Genomic DNA, 19,742 nt, shown 5'->3' on the forward strand with positions numbered 1-19,742 from the left:
CTCTCACTTAGACAATAAAATACAATCATTTAATTCCAGAATTATCGTCATAGAGGAATTATGGCTAAAGTTTAAAGAGATTGTAAATCGTGATCCGGAAAAGTATGCGCCTACTAAGTGGATCAAGGGCGGAGAAGACTCATCGTGCTTTAATAACAAAATTCGGAAAATGCTGAGGAACGAAAGGCTGTTACATTCTCGGTTCAAAAGAGAACGCCCAAATGAGGACAGCAAGGTTTGTATATTCGTGCGTCTGTGAAAAGATCTGTGCGCGAATCATACAACAGCTACCACCGGAGAACCGGAAAAAGTTTTCGTCCTCTGCAAAATCGTTAAGCGGATCTAACGCTTCTATTCAGTCACACGTTGACCAGTCTGCTTTGGCGCTAGAATATTCCAAAAGGAAGGCCGAAGTTAAAAATTCCTCGTTTAAGGAATCGTTCACGCAGGAGAATGGTACAAACGTGCCATCGTTTGACCATCGCACAGTGTCCTGTATGGAAATCATAGTAATGAGTACCCCTGGCGTAGAGAAACAGCTGAAACAGCTGAAAATAAATAAGTGGCAATGCCTAGGTGGAATGCCAGTTTGGTTTTACAAAGAGTAGTGTATGGCATTGGCCCCTTACTTAGCTTGCATTTACCGCGAATCTTGCGATCAGCGCTAAGAACCAAGCGAATGGAAAAAAAGTGCAAGTGAAGAAAGGTAAAAGAACGGACCCACAAAATTACAGACCAATATCCCTAACACTTGTTTGCTGCAGAATGCTTGAACATATTCTCAGTTCGAACATAATCAACTTTCTTCAGACTAAGGAGGTTATGTGCACAAATCAACACGGTTTTGGTAAGCATCGCTTCTGTGAAACTCACCTTTTCCTTTTCTCGCATGATGCACTGAAAGCTATGGATGAAGGGCAACAGGCAGATCCCATATTTCTAGATTTCTCGAAAGCATTTGTCACGGTGTCCCATTGCGGGGTGATAACGGAAGAACGAGCATACGGAATAAGTTGAGAGACTGCAGGTTGACACAAGATGACAAAATTTCTAGTTGGTGTGATGAATGGCAGGTGGCTCTTGCTGTAGACGAAAGCGGATGAGTAGCAAAAACGAACCCGCAATATCCGGATACGGCATTCCAAGTGTCCTGCTTACCACAGTCACTTCGTTGAAATATCTGGGCGTAATGTTGCGAAGCGAGATGAAATTGAATAAACGTGTGAGGATTCTGGTAGGAAAGGCGAACGGTCGACTTGGGTTTATTGGGAGAGTTTTGTGAAAGTGTGGTTCGTATGTAAGGGAAACCCCGTGTAGGACGCCAGAGCGACTTCTTGTTCAGCATTGCTCGAGTGTTTGGGATCTGCTCCAGGTCGGATAGAAAGAAGACATCGAAACAATTCACGGGGAGCAGGTAGATTTCTTACCGGAGTTTCGATCAGCATGCAAGTGTTACGTATATGCTTCTGGAGCTCAGCGGGGAAGAAGACACTCATTTCGAAGAAAACAACAGAGAAAATGTAGAGAACCTGGCTGCAGAACGATCCTAATAATGCCAGCATACATTTCTGGTAGGGACCACGAAGACAAGATACGAGGAATTACGGCTCCTAAGGAGGCATATAGACAGGCGTCTGTCCCTCGCTCTGTCAGCGAGCGGAACAGGAAAGGAAACGACTAGTTGTGGAACAGGGTACCCTCCGCCACGCACCGCACCGTGGCTTGCAGATTATGTAGGTAGATGTAGACACAAAGGACGATAGTTGAGAGGAATTATTGGTTTCATGTCCGAAAATTTAGTGAAATCATTTTTGGCTTGGTTTCATTTGGAATCGTGATGTTTTATCTATTCTATTTCATTTGTTTGGTCTTGTGACTGCATGCATGAGGGTTGTGGTGTAATAGGTGGCCCCAGTTGTGTGTAGATAAGGACATTGACAGGAGTTTATGACGGCGGTGACGAATGTGGATGTGGTTGGAACTTCTGGCTCCGGCAGTGGTGCGGGCGTTGGGGCGGGCCGCGGTTTGGGGCTGGCGACTGTGTTGGCGACAGAGCCAGCGGCAGAGGCTGCTGGAGAGGGAGTCGACGGTGGCGCAGGTGGCGGCGACGGTGGTGGAGCATTTGACGCAGGCAGTGGCGAAGGAGCTGCCGGACTACGGCTCTCTGTGAGTGGTGAAGCAATGAAGACGACGACGAAGGGTGGGAGATTGTCGGCGCACTGGGAGAGTCCAGGTGAGAGCTGAGGTGCTGGCGAAGTATAGTGGGGCGTGTCAGTAAAACGGAGGATATACTTCGTACTGGAAATTTTGGGAGGACATTTTGGGGTTAACATGAGTAAAGCGAGTCAGAGAATATACTCCAGCCGAGAATGTGCTCATCGCGAGTAAAAGGGTGAGGGATGTTGCTCAAAACAAAGAACGTTCTCCGATTACGTATGAATAAAACTAGAGGAGCTTCTCACAATCGGAAAATATTGAAGCGAGATCTGTAGCAGTCTTCGGGCTGAGTAAGTTCTGTTAAGTTTTACCTACATTTTGGCAATGATGGCAGAATTCATATTGCTTGGGAGGCAAAAAAAGAAATATATAGCCCAACGAAGTGCTGAATTGAGGAGCTGTAGAAGTTTATATCGCTTTGACAATAAGAACATCATCTACGGACGACCTCTCAAAAGAAGTGAAAATTGAAACATTTTTATTGCTATTTAGTAGACCCAAGTTTTCAGACTGACGTACGAGAACATTTAGCTGTAGGCCTACACCAAACAACCGTGTCGCTGACTTTTCCAGACGTTCACCATCATGTCTTCTCACAGCATAAGTCTTATATAGTGTGATGTTAGAAATAAGTAGGGTTACCAGAAAAATTAATAACTGGTTTATCGCAAACCTAGCTACCTGTTACTCGTAACGAACGCATGGTGGGGCGCTTACGTGCTTTCCAAGCGAGCAGACAGTTGTGGGCCGTATTTAACCAAAATTATCTCGTGTTACAGAACTCTGACAGAGTTCCAGCTTGGAGTAGATAAAAAGTCATGTAATCTTAAGATTTCGTTCGCATAATGTTCGCCTAACTTCTATAACTGAAAAGTTTTCCGCATGTTGTAAATTCGGTAACCTCAAGAAAATGCATTTTCATAAGCTGTACGTAATTGTCTTCATAATTTGTTGCCGCACATAAAATAAACAAAATGAAACGTAGTGCAACTCTGCCTGAACACAGTGGTGCCGGTTCCAGACATGTCGCCCGTTTGAGCGAGCTGAATGACACGTGACACTGCACGTGCCTTCTGTGCCGGACACGGCAGACCACACACACCGAGAACTCAGCAGGGAGCAGAGGTAGTGAGAAAAAGGAACACTCTCGTCACAAATTATGGCTTCGAATGTTTTGCTCGTAAGAACTTTCCCTGAGAATGTTCTTTTGCTCGGAGAATCTTCTCCAGAGAACGTCATCTTGTTTATTCATACGACCCAGCGTGTTTACCTTCTGTTGGATGTCAGTACAAAGGCGAGAACCAAAGACGCATGAGGGGCCACAGCGGCAGTGGTGCAGCTTAGGTACCGCCCTCCTAGTCCAGGCAGCGCACCATTTCGTGTCTCTTCTGTAGTTCACGTATCGCCATTTACAGTCGGTCATTTCTAAATTCCGTCAATCCACTTCGTTACTGGACTCGCATGGTACGTTCAGTAATGGCTCCAGCACTACAGGCCAAAGCCGCCTATATATAGCACACAGACCCCTCCCTGCCTCTGCACGCAAATTGTCGACGATTGACTTCCGTGGCAGCGGTCTGCCCCGCTTGTCGACACTCCAGCTCCATGTGGCGAGCATTTATTTCGTCCTCTGTTGATTTGCCAATTTGCGTTGCAACGCACTTGCTCCTAAACTGAATATGGCAGTCAGTGTTGTATCATTATAGCTGTGTAGTACATTCGCAACTGTCCAGAAGTTTCGAGATTTTCTTTAGAGCTTGTTTCACTGGATATTGTTTGTTCACTACCTTGCTGCATTTAAATCCGTTCTTTCGTTGCCTTATGGAATGAACGGCTCCATTACGTTAAAACAGCCCTTTCCCGAAATTCTTCCACAACCAAATCTCCGTACAATGTTTATTCAGATCATTGTCAGTATGCACGTACATCCTGCATCTGGGGCGTAGAAATGATGATTTTCATCACGCCACGGGTTCTGAGTCCCAGCTTGTCAGTGTTGCAGGTGTGGTACTGTAACTCCAAGCAGAACAGCGTGCTGGTGTACGTGGCGTGGAAATGATTTGTGAGCCTTAGCACCATGGCACCACATGTCTTATGGGAGGGACAGCTTTCCGGTCAAACTGAGGACCCAGACATCACACGGAACTCATTATGATGCAGCTTCATGCTTTAATTGGCAATGACGTTGTCAATTAAAAGTGATGACCAAGGACCATACTACAAGGAGTACAGGGAGTACTGATTGTTCTGCATTGTATGGAAACTTTCCATCGTTGATGGGCTATAGGGAATGTAGTCGTAGATTAATCAGGAAAAAATTGTCTCATACCCGATTCTGAGGGCTCCATTCTCATCATAATATGTACCTGACACATATGCATCGAATCGATGTACCGAACACTGACCTTAGGACAGAGTTTTACGGCCAACAATTTCTGTATGATAATTTTCACTGCCAAACTAGACACCCGCACCAACCAATCACGAAGCGAGACGGAGCGAATGCTTCAGAGCCAAGTAAACAAACATTTTTATGCAATAGTGAAGCGTCATTTTGTCAAGTTTCACGTCAGCAGACATGTACTTCTGCACGTCAAGCATAGCAGTGTGAGATGGTGGGATGCACACTGCCGGATGTAAGCGGAAACATTGTAAAAATGCCACAGCTGATAAGGGTATAATGAGTAAAACAAAAGACCTATTGTGAAATGAAAACACATGTTTGGTATTTGCAAAGACGGTTTTGAAATAGTGTAAGTCATCGTATCGCGCTGTCCTTAGCCGTTGGATTGGCTGAAAGGGACTGAATAAGTGGACCTGCTCGACGGTACATTCACGTTTGTCCATAGAGCTCTTCTTCCTGTGGAAGTTCTGCTTTCAGCTGTCATACAGTCTTTACGGAAAATTATCGCAGATGCCACATCACCTAAAGCAGATAGGAAACTCCCTGGCAGGTCAGAGCCGTGTGTCGGATTCCCGACGTTTCAAGTGACTGCACTCTCCACTGCAGAGTGAGGATTCGCCCAGGAAGCAACTCCCGAGGCCTCTGGTCACTGCAGTGCCCATCCTTCCGGGAGCGCTGGTCCCGCCAGCCGTGCAGGGGAGCTTCTGTGACGGCTGGAAGGCAGCGGCTGAGCTACTGGCGGAAGTAAGGCTGTGACGGCGGCTCTCGGTTCCTGCCTGCCCAGCTCTATTTTTTTAAGGACGTCATATTCGCCATTGACTTTAGAAATTGTTTTACAATTGCAGTTTCGACCTTATGAGCCATTTTCAAGTGGTAATGTGGAAGATTTTGCTTCAGCTAATGACAGACATGTCTACATGTCAGCGTCTAAAATCATCTATAACAAATTCGAACAAGTCATTCATATCCTTAACATAAATATCACATGTTCACTCTCTTGCAATGCATACGAAATTCTTCTTTAAAGAAAAGAGGTATTCTGCAGGAAGCGCTGGAGTTCTGCTGTTTGATGTGCCTGAAACCTGTTAAAACGATATAGCAGCACAGAACGGAGTGGATGATCTGCAAGAAATAGTTACAATTGGTATCTCACTCAAGTGCTCTGAAATCTAAAGATGAAATCTCGATGCGCTAAAATGCTAAGAAGATTTGCGATTGTTTGCTTTGTTACTATGCATCCTTTAAAGAATGAAAAAGTTCCAGGTTTGTGTCCCAGTCTGGCACACAGTACTCATCTGCCAGGAAGTTTCTAATGCACTGCTGAGTGGAAATCCGCTCTGGATACTTTTAGCCGCGCGGGATTAGCCGAGCGGTCTCAGGCGCTGCAGTCATGGGGTGCGCGGCTGGTCCCGGCGGAGGTGCGAGCCTTCCCTCGGGCATGGGTGTGTGTGTGTGTGTGTGTGTGTGTGTGTGTGTGTGTGTGTGTGTGTGTGTCCTTAGGATAATGTAGATTAAGTAGTGTGTAAGCTTAGGGCCTGATGACCTTAGCAGTTAAGTCCCGTAAGATTTCACACACATTTTTGGATACTTGTACGTTCTTGCATAAACTATACATGCTAGGTTTTCAACTTTTAACCTGGCAGCTTGTGTGCTACAGGCGGCCGCTGTTGAGTGAACGCCTGCTGCGCTATCAGCCGTGGAGCCCCTCCTTTGACGACGACTACAGTGCGCTGTGCAAGGAGCGGCAGCCAGAGGCGTCGCAAATGTTCAGCCTCGCTCACGAACTGTACGCCTTCCATCGTTTCTACTGGTACCATGCAGCTGAGAGCGTCGGTTTATCCTACGGAGATGATGCCAAGATTGTAGGTAAGTTTAATACTGGGACCCGGCCACTTCACGGTTATGCGCTGAACACTGTTCAGTTGTTCGAGGAATGAGATTTTCTGATTTGTAGTTTTAGATATTGCGTGATTTTCCACGCCACGCAAGATAATCTCTGGTGCTCTTTCCAAAGTCAGTTTTTAGATTCCTCGGCAACTCTCCGTCTGGATCTATGACAAGCTAACTACTTCATTTCGATATATTATTGACTTCTTCATTATGCAGGGACTAAAAAAAGACTACGTACACAAAATTTTGGATTGTTTAGAGGAGATTAAAAAGAACAAATTTTATGTGAGACAGATGTCGCAGGTGTACCCTCCACCTGCTCGTGGCCCGTGAAGGTTTCGACGCCAGCGATGTACAGAGGCTGTGTGATGTTTTAGAGACGTTACTCAAGTGCCAGCTGGCTGCTAATGGTTGTGTAACACACTCGAAACAAGTGGGTGTCTCACAAATAATGTTTGCAGCCTCAGCCTAACAGGCAACCACCTCACCTGGGGTGTCCGCCAGTGTCTGGTACACTCAACAACTCCCTCCCGTAGGAGGCACGCAACACCTCTAAAACAGTGCCCATCCCACAGCACTTTGAACTCTGTCTCTGAACGCCAGTGCAGATAAGACCTTCATACGTGTGCGACACGTGCCTCATATAAAAATGTGTTCCTTCTTATCTTCTATAAACGCTCTAAAATTCTGTACATGTAGTTTTTTTCAGACCTGGTCTAAGGCTTTTTAAAAATGGCGAATGGTTTCTGCAACTTAACGGCTACAGACAAGCTAATGTTTTGTCAGTACTGTAACTTGTGTAGTGTTCTACATTTCTCATCTATGATCCTGGCATGATACTGTTCGTATTTACTAATTTTCTTTGACGAATAATATTTCCATTTGTAACTGAACACTTAATTGTACGAAATACACTGTTAATATTATCCTTAGAAGTGTTAATACTATGAACTGTAGTAGGACTGAGGAAACACTGCATTTTCAGCTATCGCACCTGTCTGCTAAACAACTCTATTTGTTCAAATCACTATATTCTTTAAATTTATTATTTTATTCTCGTTGCTGGATCATCTATCGATCATCTATCTATCGTGCACCAGACATGAAACGAGTTGTAATCGTTTAATTCTCTCTTTGTACCTCCCTGATAGCTACTTGTTGGGTAGGGAGTAACTCCATTTAAATGAGAGGAAAGTAGGACAGTGGGCATGTGCTCTCTCAGCGGAAAAATTATTTATGCCTGCCGTTATCAATCTTGACCGCTTCAGGCAATCGAACTTGCAGGGTTTTCATTGGTAGTAAGCCGACTAATTAAGAAACTAAGGTGGTCGCAAAGGGTTACAACAGATAAGGAAGTAAGTTATCATAAGAATATCCGTATACTAGAACCAGGAACTGTAATACTGAGAAGAAAGGCCTTTCCAAAATTTCGGCTGTCGCCGATAATTTACTGCAGACACTCATACAAATAATACTGGCACATAAAAGGAAATACGCATTGTTAGCAAGTTACTAAACAAGCAGACTCTTACCCATCTGTTGCCAGACTGAGCTGCACTCTGCAGCATGTCTATAATTATGATTGTAACTGTTATGGACACCGAGAACAAACGTGTGAGCTTTAGTTGATGTTTCAATTCCTCAAGAGTGGCGACAAGATATTAAAGAATGAGCAGCGACAAGACCTTACAGAGTTGTGGACCACTAGCCGTTTGTCTGGAAGCTAAATTTAAGCCCGACCTTAAAGATATCTTCAGGCGCTGGGCGGTGTGGCCGTACGGTTCTAGGCGCTTCAGTCTGGAACTGCGTGACCTCTACGGTCGCAGGTTCGAATCCTGCCTGGGGCATGGATGTGTGTGATGTCCTTAGGTTAGTTAGGTTTAATTAGTTCTAACTTCTAGGGGACTGATGACCCCATCGTGCTCAGAGCCATTTTATCTTCAGGGGAAAGTTGTCGTGATAATCCAGAGAGATCGGAGAGGTTGTGGCAGTACGGTCGAGATAAGGGGGGGGGGGGGAGGGGGAGAGAAAGAAGAAACCGGTGCGAACCTCTTCTGAGCACGTGGCGATGTTCTAAATGGTTTGCACCATCCAGCAGGCTGCTGCAACGCCCCTGTCTGAAAGAGTTGCCCTCGCCACTATTAAAACCGTGGCGCTTCTCTGCCGGCTTCTTTATGCATCACTGTCCAGCAGAACTAGATGCTTGCCCACAACAGACCAACGTATCAAGAACTGAGCCCTGATCTGTTGTCGCTGCCATTGTGTAACATCACCTAAATCGCAAATCCAAGCCTACAGATGTCACAAATACTTCCTGTGTGACGACTATCTGACCCAGTATCGCAGAACCACCTGGCCTATCCCAGTTACAAACACGACCACCCATCAGTAGGACGAAAAACCAGTCCAAGTTGCAAATTTTTATTTTTTATTCATCCGATGACTTGATTCGGACCGAGACCCATTTTCAAATCACCATAACATAGTCGAAAATGGCATTTCCGAAGATGTCAAAATCGTGCAATGAACATTTACAGTGCATAGAGATAACTCGTCGAAAGAACAAAACCTTGGAACGGTTTTTCGTTCACTGATTACCAGAAGCTGCTGACCCAAACTACTGCAGCATATTGGAAGTTTGGGAAACCACCCATGTTAACTGTGCCCAAATATACAATCCTTGCACAACTGCATCATCTATACAGCCTCAACTCGAATGATCTAATAAATATAAAGTAAACGCATTATTCACGACACTAAACTTACATTCCGCATCCCAACAACTACGTGCATTGCATCCTCACCATCAAATATATTGAGTTCAGATCCACAGTGTTCTACACCATCAGTCGAGCTCACCGTCATCATCTCAACAGTTTTTTGTGTCGCATCCCTAACATGAAAGACATCCAGTTTTTCCACAACATTCACTCGCCTTCTACTCTCGTCCAACAGGTGACGACAACACCAACAGTCACCTTCCACTTTTAACATCCAAGTCACCTGTTCCAAAAAGCAATCCAACTTTATCTTCAGCCACACCAAAACATCAGCTTAAAACCTATACCTAACCTTGTTTCGCCACGTAAAACATCAAGACAATGCAGCAGCATAGCATTCCACCCATATGTCTGTTCCCTCACCTCCAACGAGATCTTCATCACTCACATGTTATCTCAATGCTACAACTATGCTTTAATGAAAATTGTTACAGTCTCGTAACACAGTCCCAGTCACTCTACACTCTACAAAGCACAGATAATTGCTACAACATAGAATCAGATGGTATTGCCAATGGGTGCTTTTGAGATATTCTGGTACCAGCACCTCATTCTGCAGATCAGAAACCCTGGGATTGGTGATACACATGAACAAAAACACTGCCACATTTTCCATAAACTGAACAATCTGTTGAAAAAGGATTCATTCTCCTCTCCTCCATAACAACCACACGTTACCAAACAACCTCAACAAGCCAGACTCAGTGCTTCATATCTTAAAGATATACTCACTGTATCTAATGACTGCTCGACAATTCGGAACATACAATGTCACACAAATACGACCACCATATCTCTTGGTCCCAGTTTAAAATACCTGTCTATAACGCCACAATATGAATTAAATATAGCATTTACAACACAAGACTATAAAGCCACACATTTTGTGAGCGTGTGGGTTGGTGCTATTCTGTCATTCTGCGCAACAGATTAATCTGAGATGTACCCTTTACCCTTTGGCCCCTGCAAGATGAAATTTCCACCCCCACACTACTACAGAAGTCAGACGGACAGTCTTAACGTTCTAAAGAGAAATGCCTGAATAACTTTCAGCAATAAGTACCTTCTGGAGTCGTCCACTGTAAGGAAATGACACAAAAATTCACAAAATTTCTTACGTAACTAGTGGGATACTTGGGTACTGGAGTAGTGCTAGTTAGTGTAAGAAAAACATGAAAGTAACGAAAATTATTATTTATTTTGCAAAAATTCTGAGAAATCACAATAGCACTTTTAGTTATGAATTGAACACGTTATTTGCGGGTTCTTTTCAGAATGTGAAGTTACCTCTTAAGGAAGTTTAAGATTGTTATTGACTTGGCAGAATGGCTGAGAGCCGCACCTACTCGACTTGAATATTTATCGGTTAGAATGTTGCTAGGTACAGTCGAGGCTGTCACGTGTGATATGCAGTGAAGGGCAATGTTGTGGAGGAAATGTGGGGGTCGTAAGAGCTGTAGCTGTGATGACTGCTGTCTGCGCCGCTCGCTGCCGACAAATAAGATAACTCTCGTTCTATCTGGATTGACCTTCGCCAATCAAACTCTCCCTACGCCTTGATGAAGTCATGGACTCCTATTCGCTCCTAGTTTATTGGCGTGGTACACCGGTCAGATAACCAGTCCACCGCGATGCCACTCAAAAATTCGCTCGCAGGCGTTTAACTATTACTCTGTCCGTTCACACCGCACAATAAGTGTGGCGGCCAACACAGTGAACAACGCTTAATCGCAAGGACTCAATATACAGTTTCACTTCGATTCGCTCTGGACAGAGGTGCTCTCCCAGTGAAGTACTGAGGAGAGACTTGTTCCTCGCTCTTTGAGTACGTGTGCGAGCGCGCACGCTCTCGTTACGTGTTCTCGCTCCAAGAGCGACAACGGAACAGCCCCTCTGCGCGCCAGACGTGAAGGGGTATATCTTTCGATCTCTTCCATTACTCCCTCAGCTCAAGGCGTCAGAAATATCATCTGCCAGTCAGCATTGCTCTTCTAAAACGGGAGAATGGCGTTTTGTTTAAGGTGACCAATCCGGAAATCGGTAGTATCGGTGTTTGGCGTTTGCTGTCTCCCTGTGAAAATCTCTGAAACTGCGTTCTATGTGTAAAGAATGCGTAGGCTAACCGCTCCCACACAATGTAGTGGAATTTGCTTTTAAGCCGAACACGGGGTCGTCCTTTCACTCGGGCTAACGCTGTCTGCTCTACAGGCGCTCACTGGCCGACGTAGATAGCTTGGGACCGGCCTCCTGGGGTGCAATTGCCTCTCTCCAGCTAGAAACTCCTCTGACCGTCGAGTCTGGAATGTATGTGTGTACGTCAGCCTCAGGTATTTCAACCACGGTGCGCACTTGCGATTTATTAGTTATTTGCATATCATTTACATGAATTCATACAATACTGACTTTATCTTATCGAGTTTGGGCTCGAATGAAGCGCCTTGATGTGCAGAATATGATTGTGAGGGCGGAATATGGAAGCAATGAAGGAGACCACGACTTCTTACAATTTCAGGAAATTCTTATGAGAGGCTGCTCATGACTCCATTACTTTCGACCTCCTTAAAAAAAAAGAGAGAGAGAGAGAGAGAGAGAAGCAAAACTGTTATTTCCTACTAGCTCTAGTCAAGTTGTGTGATATCATATTGTACGCAAGTTTACATCCGACGGCTCCCCTACGATGTAAGGGTAGTGTCTTTGTATACTAATCAAAACGTCATGGAACCCAGGTTCGAACCTCGCTACTGCTTAAATTTAGAATAAAAATCATCAGTAATGATGGATGGGCGGATAGAGCTTCAAGGCACTTTTTTCCACTGCTCCTAAAACCCTGAAGAGTCTGCAGTGCTCAAAGGCATGAGAATGCAGAAGGTAATGGGAACCACTGGTGTCTGTCCACAGGACATGTCGCCTACAATTGAAAAGTGGTATGATGACTCCTCCACTGGCGAAATATTCCGCAATAGTCGCACATTCAGATCTCTGGGAGGGAACTGGCAAGTGCCAGGTGTCCCAATGAATTATGTTTACTGTATAGCTCCTTGTCTGGCACACCATGCTTCTTTTGTCACTGTAAATCTTACTCAACAGCATATCTCCTTCTGCCTCGGTAACTTCACCTCTTAGTGTAGCCTCTGCTACATCAAAATCACTTATGTTAAAAACCCAAGGAATCATTACAAGAAATACCACCAATCATTTCTCTCTCCCTAACTTCCACCATGGCACACATAAACATGACTGTGTGGTGGTACTCTCTTCAAAGGTAAGCTGGTTCGAATCCAGGTGATGGAAGAAATTTGCATTGCTGGTATTTCCCCAGTAATGGGAGGGGGAATTGAAGCATAAAGTTTCTCATCACCAGACCTCGTGTCAGTGTTCTACATTACATTACCTCTCCTCAGTGTATCATGATACACTGATGCCTGTGACACTGTTGAAGGTGACACATGTGGTGTCGACGATACTCGCCTGCAGCAAATCGTCAATCGACCACCGCAGAGATGCTGTCCACGTAAGCAGCATCGCCACCGCCTATGAGAAAGAAGTAGTAAGCCACTCCTCCTGTAGCTTCGAGGCGCCACACACGACAAGTATTTCCAGCTCTGCCACTGCCTGGTACGAGTTCTGCCAGAGTCCAGCCTCTGTTCTGTCTACGAGGGTATCAACAGTTCCATGACGACTGCAGAGAAGCGACGAATTTCTGCCTTCAGAGTGCAGTGTCGGCGTAACGTCACTCAGTCAAGCCTAGGCCAAGCAAGCACATACAGAGAGTCGATGGCCCACAACAGACACATATTTGGCACAACTGTAGTAAACGTTCAGTGTTCATCATCTGCAGACTTGTACTGTAATGCCGCTCAGTGTTTTCAGCAGCTCCTGTGTATCTGAACCCCAATTAATACCACACGTGCTCCTGCAGTCACAGCTGCGAGGAGCTAAAAATAAGTTTATCGCTTTCCAAACAAAAAGGCGTTCTTTTGACTGTTTCATTTATGTACTTGTAAATTTATTAAAAGCAAGACACAACAACATGTGTGTCGGATGTGGATGTTAAGTTCCTAACGCATCCATTACAGTCATGTACACCCAACAGATAACTCCGAGTCACAGTTCTCTCACAATGCAAGGACAGTGCCCAATTACATGGAGGAAGATAAGCGCTCGCAGTAAGGCCGCGGATCTGTTGCTCCATTTCTCTCTGCTGACATGGGCAGAGGACTCTCACTTTCTTATATCTTGGAATAATCACGGAACCACAGCCTACAACAAACTCAAATTAAGAAAACAGCAAACTCGACAATGTGGGGATTCCATCATCCAGCCATCCTCTGTACTTGGAAAAAACCAACTGAACGAGGCGATGCTGTGGTAAGCTGGTGGCTACAAACTTGATTTTCGACCAAATTTAGTTTCTCTGCGATGTCCCTACACAGCGTAAGGTGAATGACACGACGGTTCCTATGGATGGACGCAGCTGTCCTGCTTCCCCGTTCTTCCCTATTCTGGGTTATGCTCTAATAGCTGTTTCACCAACAGGACGTTAACCCCTGATCTTGTCTCTTCCTTCGTCTTTCCAAAAGCCTTAGTGGCCCCAGTGTTACTTCCGCCAATATAGCTTGGATCTCAGCACTCTCAAAAATTTACTATTCCTTACAGTCTTAGAACACCTTGCACTCAGTATCATATTTGCAGTCTCAGACGCAACCTCTGCCAGCTGATTACATTGCCCTCTCTTCTGAGATTCCTCAAACTTTGTCACAAATTGCAAACGTTCCATAAACGTGGGAAACAAAAGCAATTTTTCTCGCCTATCCTCTCGATACCTAGGCTTCTGGTGCGCCCTCCACTTGCCACCCTTCTGTATCCTATTCGAGCGGAACTTCAGCTGGCTGGTTCTCCCTGTTCCAGAATAGTATGTAGACACTTACTCCTCCAACCAGCTATAATCCTAGCGTCTACGCCTCTTCAATATGTAGATGATCCCGCTTCCAGCCTCCTGACCACTGCCATCCCTCCCTCACACCTCCCTCTACCCACATCAACTTGTCAATCATACTTCCCAGCCCACTCCAACACCTTGAGTACATACACCCTTTCTGGCCGGCACCTGCATCATACTGTATTACCCTCGTAGTAGATATTGGGAACTGACTGCCAGTGACGTGCCAGAAGCAAGAGCCTTATCTTCCCCATAGCACCATCACCAACTTCAATGTACATGTGTTTATGTAGAGACGCTATGGCTTTTATTTTTTTGAAACCTATCATTTTATTCATTCTCCCCAAAAAGCAGCAAAGTGTCCGAACCTTGCGCACCACACGATAATGTGGTAGGAGTGGAATGAATAACAATGAAAATGGAGTGTTTACGACAAAGTCGTGCATTCGGCTTTTCACAGACTGTGCCTGTGTATAAGAATCTTTCAGAACTTATTCGTCTTACTGGGTATACATTTGCGCTCAACACGCCAATGAGGTATACATTGGATAATGTGTAGCATATCAGTATCACTCTCCTTTGATTTGTACTCTGAACAGGAATAGTGCTCGAGGACAACGACCATCAGGACTTCTCAGAATGCAGTAGGTAAAGCCGTCATCAAGCTGAAGCCTGGTTTGGTCACCACAGTGCTGTCCTACTGCAGGTTGTCGTCACTCGCCGCCTTCCTACTTCTGAGCTAACTTACCCAGTTAATAATTGTGGGACACAGTTAATTATTGGGTCTCCGAACAATGTTACAGTTCCTCATTTTCGATTTCCATAAATCAATGTCAGAGGTGAAAGAAGAGATAAGTGACAGAAGGAATCTCGGGAGCAATGCCTGAATCCCAAATCTCTGGAGTTGTAATCCCACATTCATCCACTCAGCAGCTGAGGCATATATGTCCCAATTGCATTTATTGCTGCATCATTATCATTACACAAGGTACGAATGAGACAAAGTAATTACATTTTTTGCGTGTTTTTGAATGTATGCAAACAGAGTATTAACAGTAAATCGTTCATTGTGGTAAAGGAACTCCCAAAATCGTCAGTTAATGTATTTTGTTGTGCTTTTTCTCGACAATCTCGTGCTAACGAAACAAACTGGTGACAAATATGCTCCATCACTTTTTTTTACGCTGCGTGATGGGGTCACTAAGTTCACGGAGGAAAGTGAAATATCACAAAGACGAGAATTCAGCCTGCATCCTATTTCTTTGTACAGGACGCCTATGGAGTTATGTCAAAAGAGTATATTCTATATGGACGTAGTTAGATATAAAAAAAAATACGTATCCAACGGATCAGTGTATGGACGATCACACCTTCCTCAGATATCTATGTGTCTCGCTGTCCCCCTTGCTTTATTGCGGATCGTTCTAGTAATTCTGCTTAGAAAGACTTCTTCAACACTTGTGTCAATTTTCCATTAATCTTTCAACGTTGAGGCACATGCGGCTTTATTATTCTTCATATTCAGTTATTTGCGTGGTAAGATCAAAAATTTGTCATGACGATTTCAAAAGGTTGTTGAGGTGGTAATGTTGGGATTTCGTGGTAACCACTTTAATGTGGCTTTAAATGCTGCAGAACCAAATAATCCGAGAATAAGTTGTTCATTAAGAAACATACACATCTGAACAACAAAACGAGACTCAAGCTCCTTCCTTCTACAACCACACAAGATCCGTGATTGCCTTGTCATGGAGCTGAGATACTGAAAACTTCTGTTGTACAGAGAAACGGAAGTTCCCATTCATGTAAGCTTCAAAAGAATGTGGTCCTAACAGGTATTCTGATCACACAATGGCCCACATAAGGTGAGGTAGGTTCCTTTCCAACTCTTGGTAATATGGGTACTTTCCTTAGACAAGAAAACAATTTTTTCCTGATCAAACAGTGGTATATGGCACATTTATACGTAAACAACACTCTTGAGCGAGACATGGCAGAAGTCGCCACAACAAAGTACGGTAGGTTACAAATCGTTGCTCCACACCATTGTCAGATAATTCAGTAACAAACATGGGCCTAAATCCTTTCGTATTCATATTTTTTCAGTGTGGTCGTGCATTGTTGAAGAAGATGCTTGAAGTCCAACTACTCTTTTGCAAATGATTTTCATTGGAGACTGCTCATCTGATTAAGAGTGGGTGACACACGTTTCCTGTCACTTTTTATTGCTTCCAATACGTGGCCTGTCTTTGAGACAGCCTGAAAATACAGGACATTTATCTCAATCAGGCATGGCTACTTTACGAGGGGGACTGAGGGAAATGGTCTCATCATGCGTTACATAGTTTTTCCTATCTGCGGACGTTCATGAACCCACGAATCCTCCAGTAATCCCTCCTTTACAAGATGGATTCGGAACTCAAAGACTGCAGTGCTGAAACAAAAATATAATTCTGATAACGTTGTTTTTTTCCATGCAGGACTATCAATAAAACCTATTTACTTCCTTATTTTTACTATGTCAAGAGCGATGCAGGGACTTCTTGGGCACCCTGTAGATGAAATAGACGTGCATAGTAACAATGATACCTGTCTTTGTTAATACTCTTACTTTGTGTTGACATGCCGCCTCACATAGTTCTGGGTAACTGAACCAGGGTAATGCGGGTAAACGACGCCCAGGCTCGTCACCCAGAGAAGACTTTGGATTCAGCTGCCTGCAGTGTACGGCCACCACCTACTTGCTGTCGTTTTCTTGCAGACGAGGAGTGGCAGCTGGAGGACAGAAGCCACGATACGCTCTCCGTGGACACTGACTGCGTGCAGCTGTTGGTGAACGCCCTGGACCACCCCACGTGTCCGCTGGAAGACCTGCCACTGGAAGCCGTGAAGCAGCGCGAGCAGTGCCGCGAGCAGCTGTGGGACGACGTGGTGCAGAGGTCGCCCCACATACCCGTCACCAGCTACCTGGCCTACACGCAGAGGGCAAACGTCAACCTCTGCCTGCTGGCCTGGATGGCGGTCAACTCGTACGGCATTTGTCAGGACGTCCCGTTCAGTATGATACAGTCCGTGCACGATGCTCGCTGCTATTTCGATACTCCCGACGATCAATCATGTCTGCAGTCGAACGCTACAGAAGCAATGTGCTCTGTTTCCAGAGCTATTCTGTTGCTAAAGTGTCGCGACTTTTCCTCCATTAAGACTTCCCATAATTGTACGTTCAGTACGTTGGGATCTCTATCGGTCTATAGTAGGAGTAGTATACTGGATCAAAAGCTAACAGAACAAACACTGAACTACAAAAACAGTTTAAACAACGCCACCTTGAAGTACAAGGATTTCAAAATCGACAGCTTGAAGCCTTTAGAAATGTCATTTATACTGATAAATATCATTTTCCGTTTTTCGACTGCCGGAGTATACATGTACCTTCCCCAGTTGCGCAACTTGCCTGGAAAGATACTCTTGTCATTTCAGATCACGTGCATAGTCCAGATCCTGTGTTCTGAGGTCGTGTATCGTATGGCAGGCGTCCCTGACTTACCTACAGCAGTGCTGATAGACAGCGCCCTCACACTTCTCAGCTGTTTCTGGCTGAACTCATTCTGCTACCACATGTACGCTTGTGTTCGCCATCTCAGGCTTCCTGACCAGCTACTACCTGCTGAAGTAAGCCAGTTATTCCGTCGTGAGGTGCTGTGCGTGTTTATACCGTGCAGTATAGTGTGTGTGGCAGCTGTTGCTTTGGAAAAGACGAGTAAATATTACCTGATCTACAGTCGCATAGTAGTCCTTGCAGGGATTTCAGTGTCTGTGGGATTCAATTTCGTTTGTCTCGGACTGCTTGGATACATGTACCTACGTAATCGGTGCTCCATGCGGCAACTCGAAATTGTTGATAACAAGAAATTTGCCTCAAAGAAGGAATGTCTTTTTATGTCAGTTAAGGCCATTATAATAAGTGGAACAGGAATTATTATTAGAACTGGGTTCCACCAGGCTCAGGGAATAGCGCAGGTAGTGTACTACATGCATCTAGTTACGATGGTGCAAGGACCAGTGCTCTTCGTCTGTTTCGTTTGCAATGGAACGACGCTCCCCATACTGAAGAACAGGATACTTCTTTGGTGGAACCCAACCAACATACCTGCAGGTCTAGAGCTGTGTTCGGCAGCCGAGAGGAATCTGGCCAGGAGAAACAATGAACAGTCTCCCTTTTCAGAATCCTCGCTGTAGCCTCCTTCAGTATTTTTCGCAAATAACTGTCTCCACACTACACTGCATTAAGCCCAACAATAAAAATGGACTCTACCTGGTATGACAATATTAAATGTCATTAAATCGCATATCGTACAGCCAGTACTTCTCTTTCCTAACGTCTCCTTCATTTATAGCTGTGTGCTTATTTGTGAGTGGTAGCCTCTGTCTACCTACTCTAATGCACTGAGGCTACTCACTAAAATTGTGGGGAAATGCCTCGTGTATACAATAAGCTGCGTCAATCACACGGCCTGTTATATACCAGGAAAACGCAGCACGTTGTCGGAGGAATTCCCGTTCGTCAGTGTCATCTACCGTGGCGATGGTGCATTTCTGGACACATGTTCGTATGACGTCTTTTCTCCATTTTCCGTCGAGGACCCGTCTTTGCAGTTTGTCGATTTTATTAATGTATAATGTATGATATTAGTATATATCATATTATGTCTGAAACAAAGAAAGTTTCCATTTGTGTATGAAAGATGTACTTTTACATGATTTGTAATTCAAGTACCATGACAATAGACGTTCAGATACTTAAAAAATCAAAAGAGAAGGGCCAATGACTGAGTGGTGTGTGCATGAAAGTGTAATTGGGTTTGGTGAGCTTATTAGTGGTTTGATTACATAGAGTGGCTCATACAGGTATGGTAATAAAGTAACAGATGACTTCTTGTGTGAAATGTGGCTTGAAGTGGACGCAAAGTGTCGAATGGCAGAGTTATATGAGATTAGCATTATTGGGTTTGTGAGACAAGATGGTGATTTGTTAAGCTAGTGGTTTGTAAGGGTACTATGGCAGATGTTAAAAGTTAATGTTCCATGTGCCACTCTTGGGCAAGGAAGAACATTACTTAAAGGCGTATTTACAGAAACAGTACTGTGGAAGGATAAACTTGTGCCAGTACTGTGAGTCCTGGAAAACATGTGCCATAGTAGCTTCACTAGAAGCGCACAGTACGCCGAAATTGTTGTGATTCGTAATCAATAGACGATCTCCCATTTGTTCAAATAAAACCTGAGTGAGCAAAGTAAAGGAGTGTCTGTGTGAATTTAGTGTCCAGCCCAACTGAAAATCCTGTGATAAATAGTACTACGTGGAGTGATTTTCGTGAATTTTGCACTTAGCAGGGACCCGCAGTGTTAACCGCGATTTTCGTACTGGACGCAGTGGAACCAGAGGGAGGCAGGTGCCGGGTGCAGCCCGCCTGGCCGCAGGGGGGCGCCGGCAGCTCAACACATTCCGTAA

At 44.7% G+C, this 19,742-nt stretch overlaps 1 protein-coding gene across 1 annotated transcript in view; it reads left to right on the plus strand.

Moving 5' to 3' along the window:
• LOC126443350 (uncharacterized) overlaps positions 1–19,529 on the plus strand; it is a 78,649-nt gene extending 59,120 nt beyond the window's left edge. Inside the window, exons 6-7 of the mRNA XM_050090944.1 lie at positions 6,279–6,487; positions 16,992–19,529. Coding sequence (XP_049946901.1) covers positions 6,279–6,487; positions 16,992–18,469 — 1,687 coding nt within the window. The 3' untranslated portion in view covers positions 18,470–19,529. The remainder of the gene's footprint in view (positions 1–6,278; positions 6,488–16,991) is intronic.
• Positions 19,530–19,742: the final 213 nt, after the last annotated feature.

The sequence above is a fragment of the Schistocerca serialis genome, unplaced genomic scaffold (genome assembly GCF_023864345.2).
Source record: "Schistocerca serialis cubense isolate TAMUIC-IGC-003099 unplaced genomic scaffold, iqSchSeri2.2 HiC_scaffold_1466, whole genome shotgun sequence".
Classification (NCBI taxonomy): Eukaryota; Metazoa; Arthropoda; class Insecta; order Orthoptera; family Acrididae; genus Schistocerca; species Schistocerca serialis.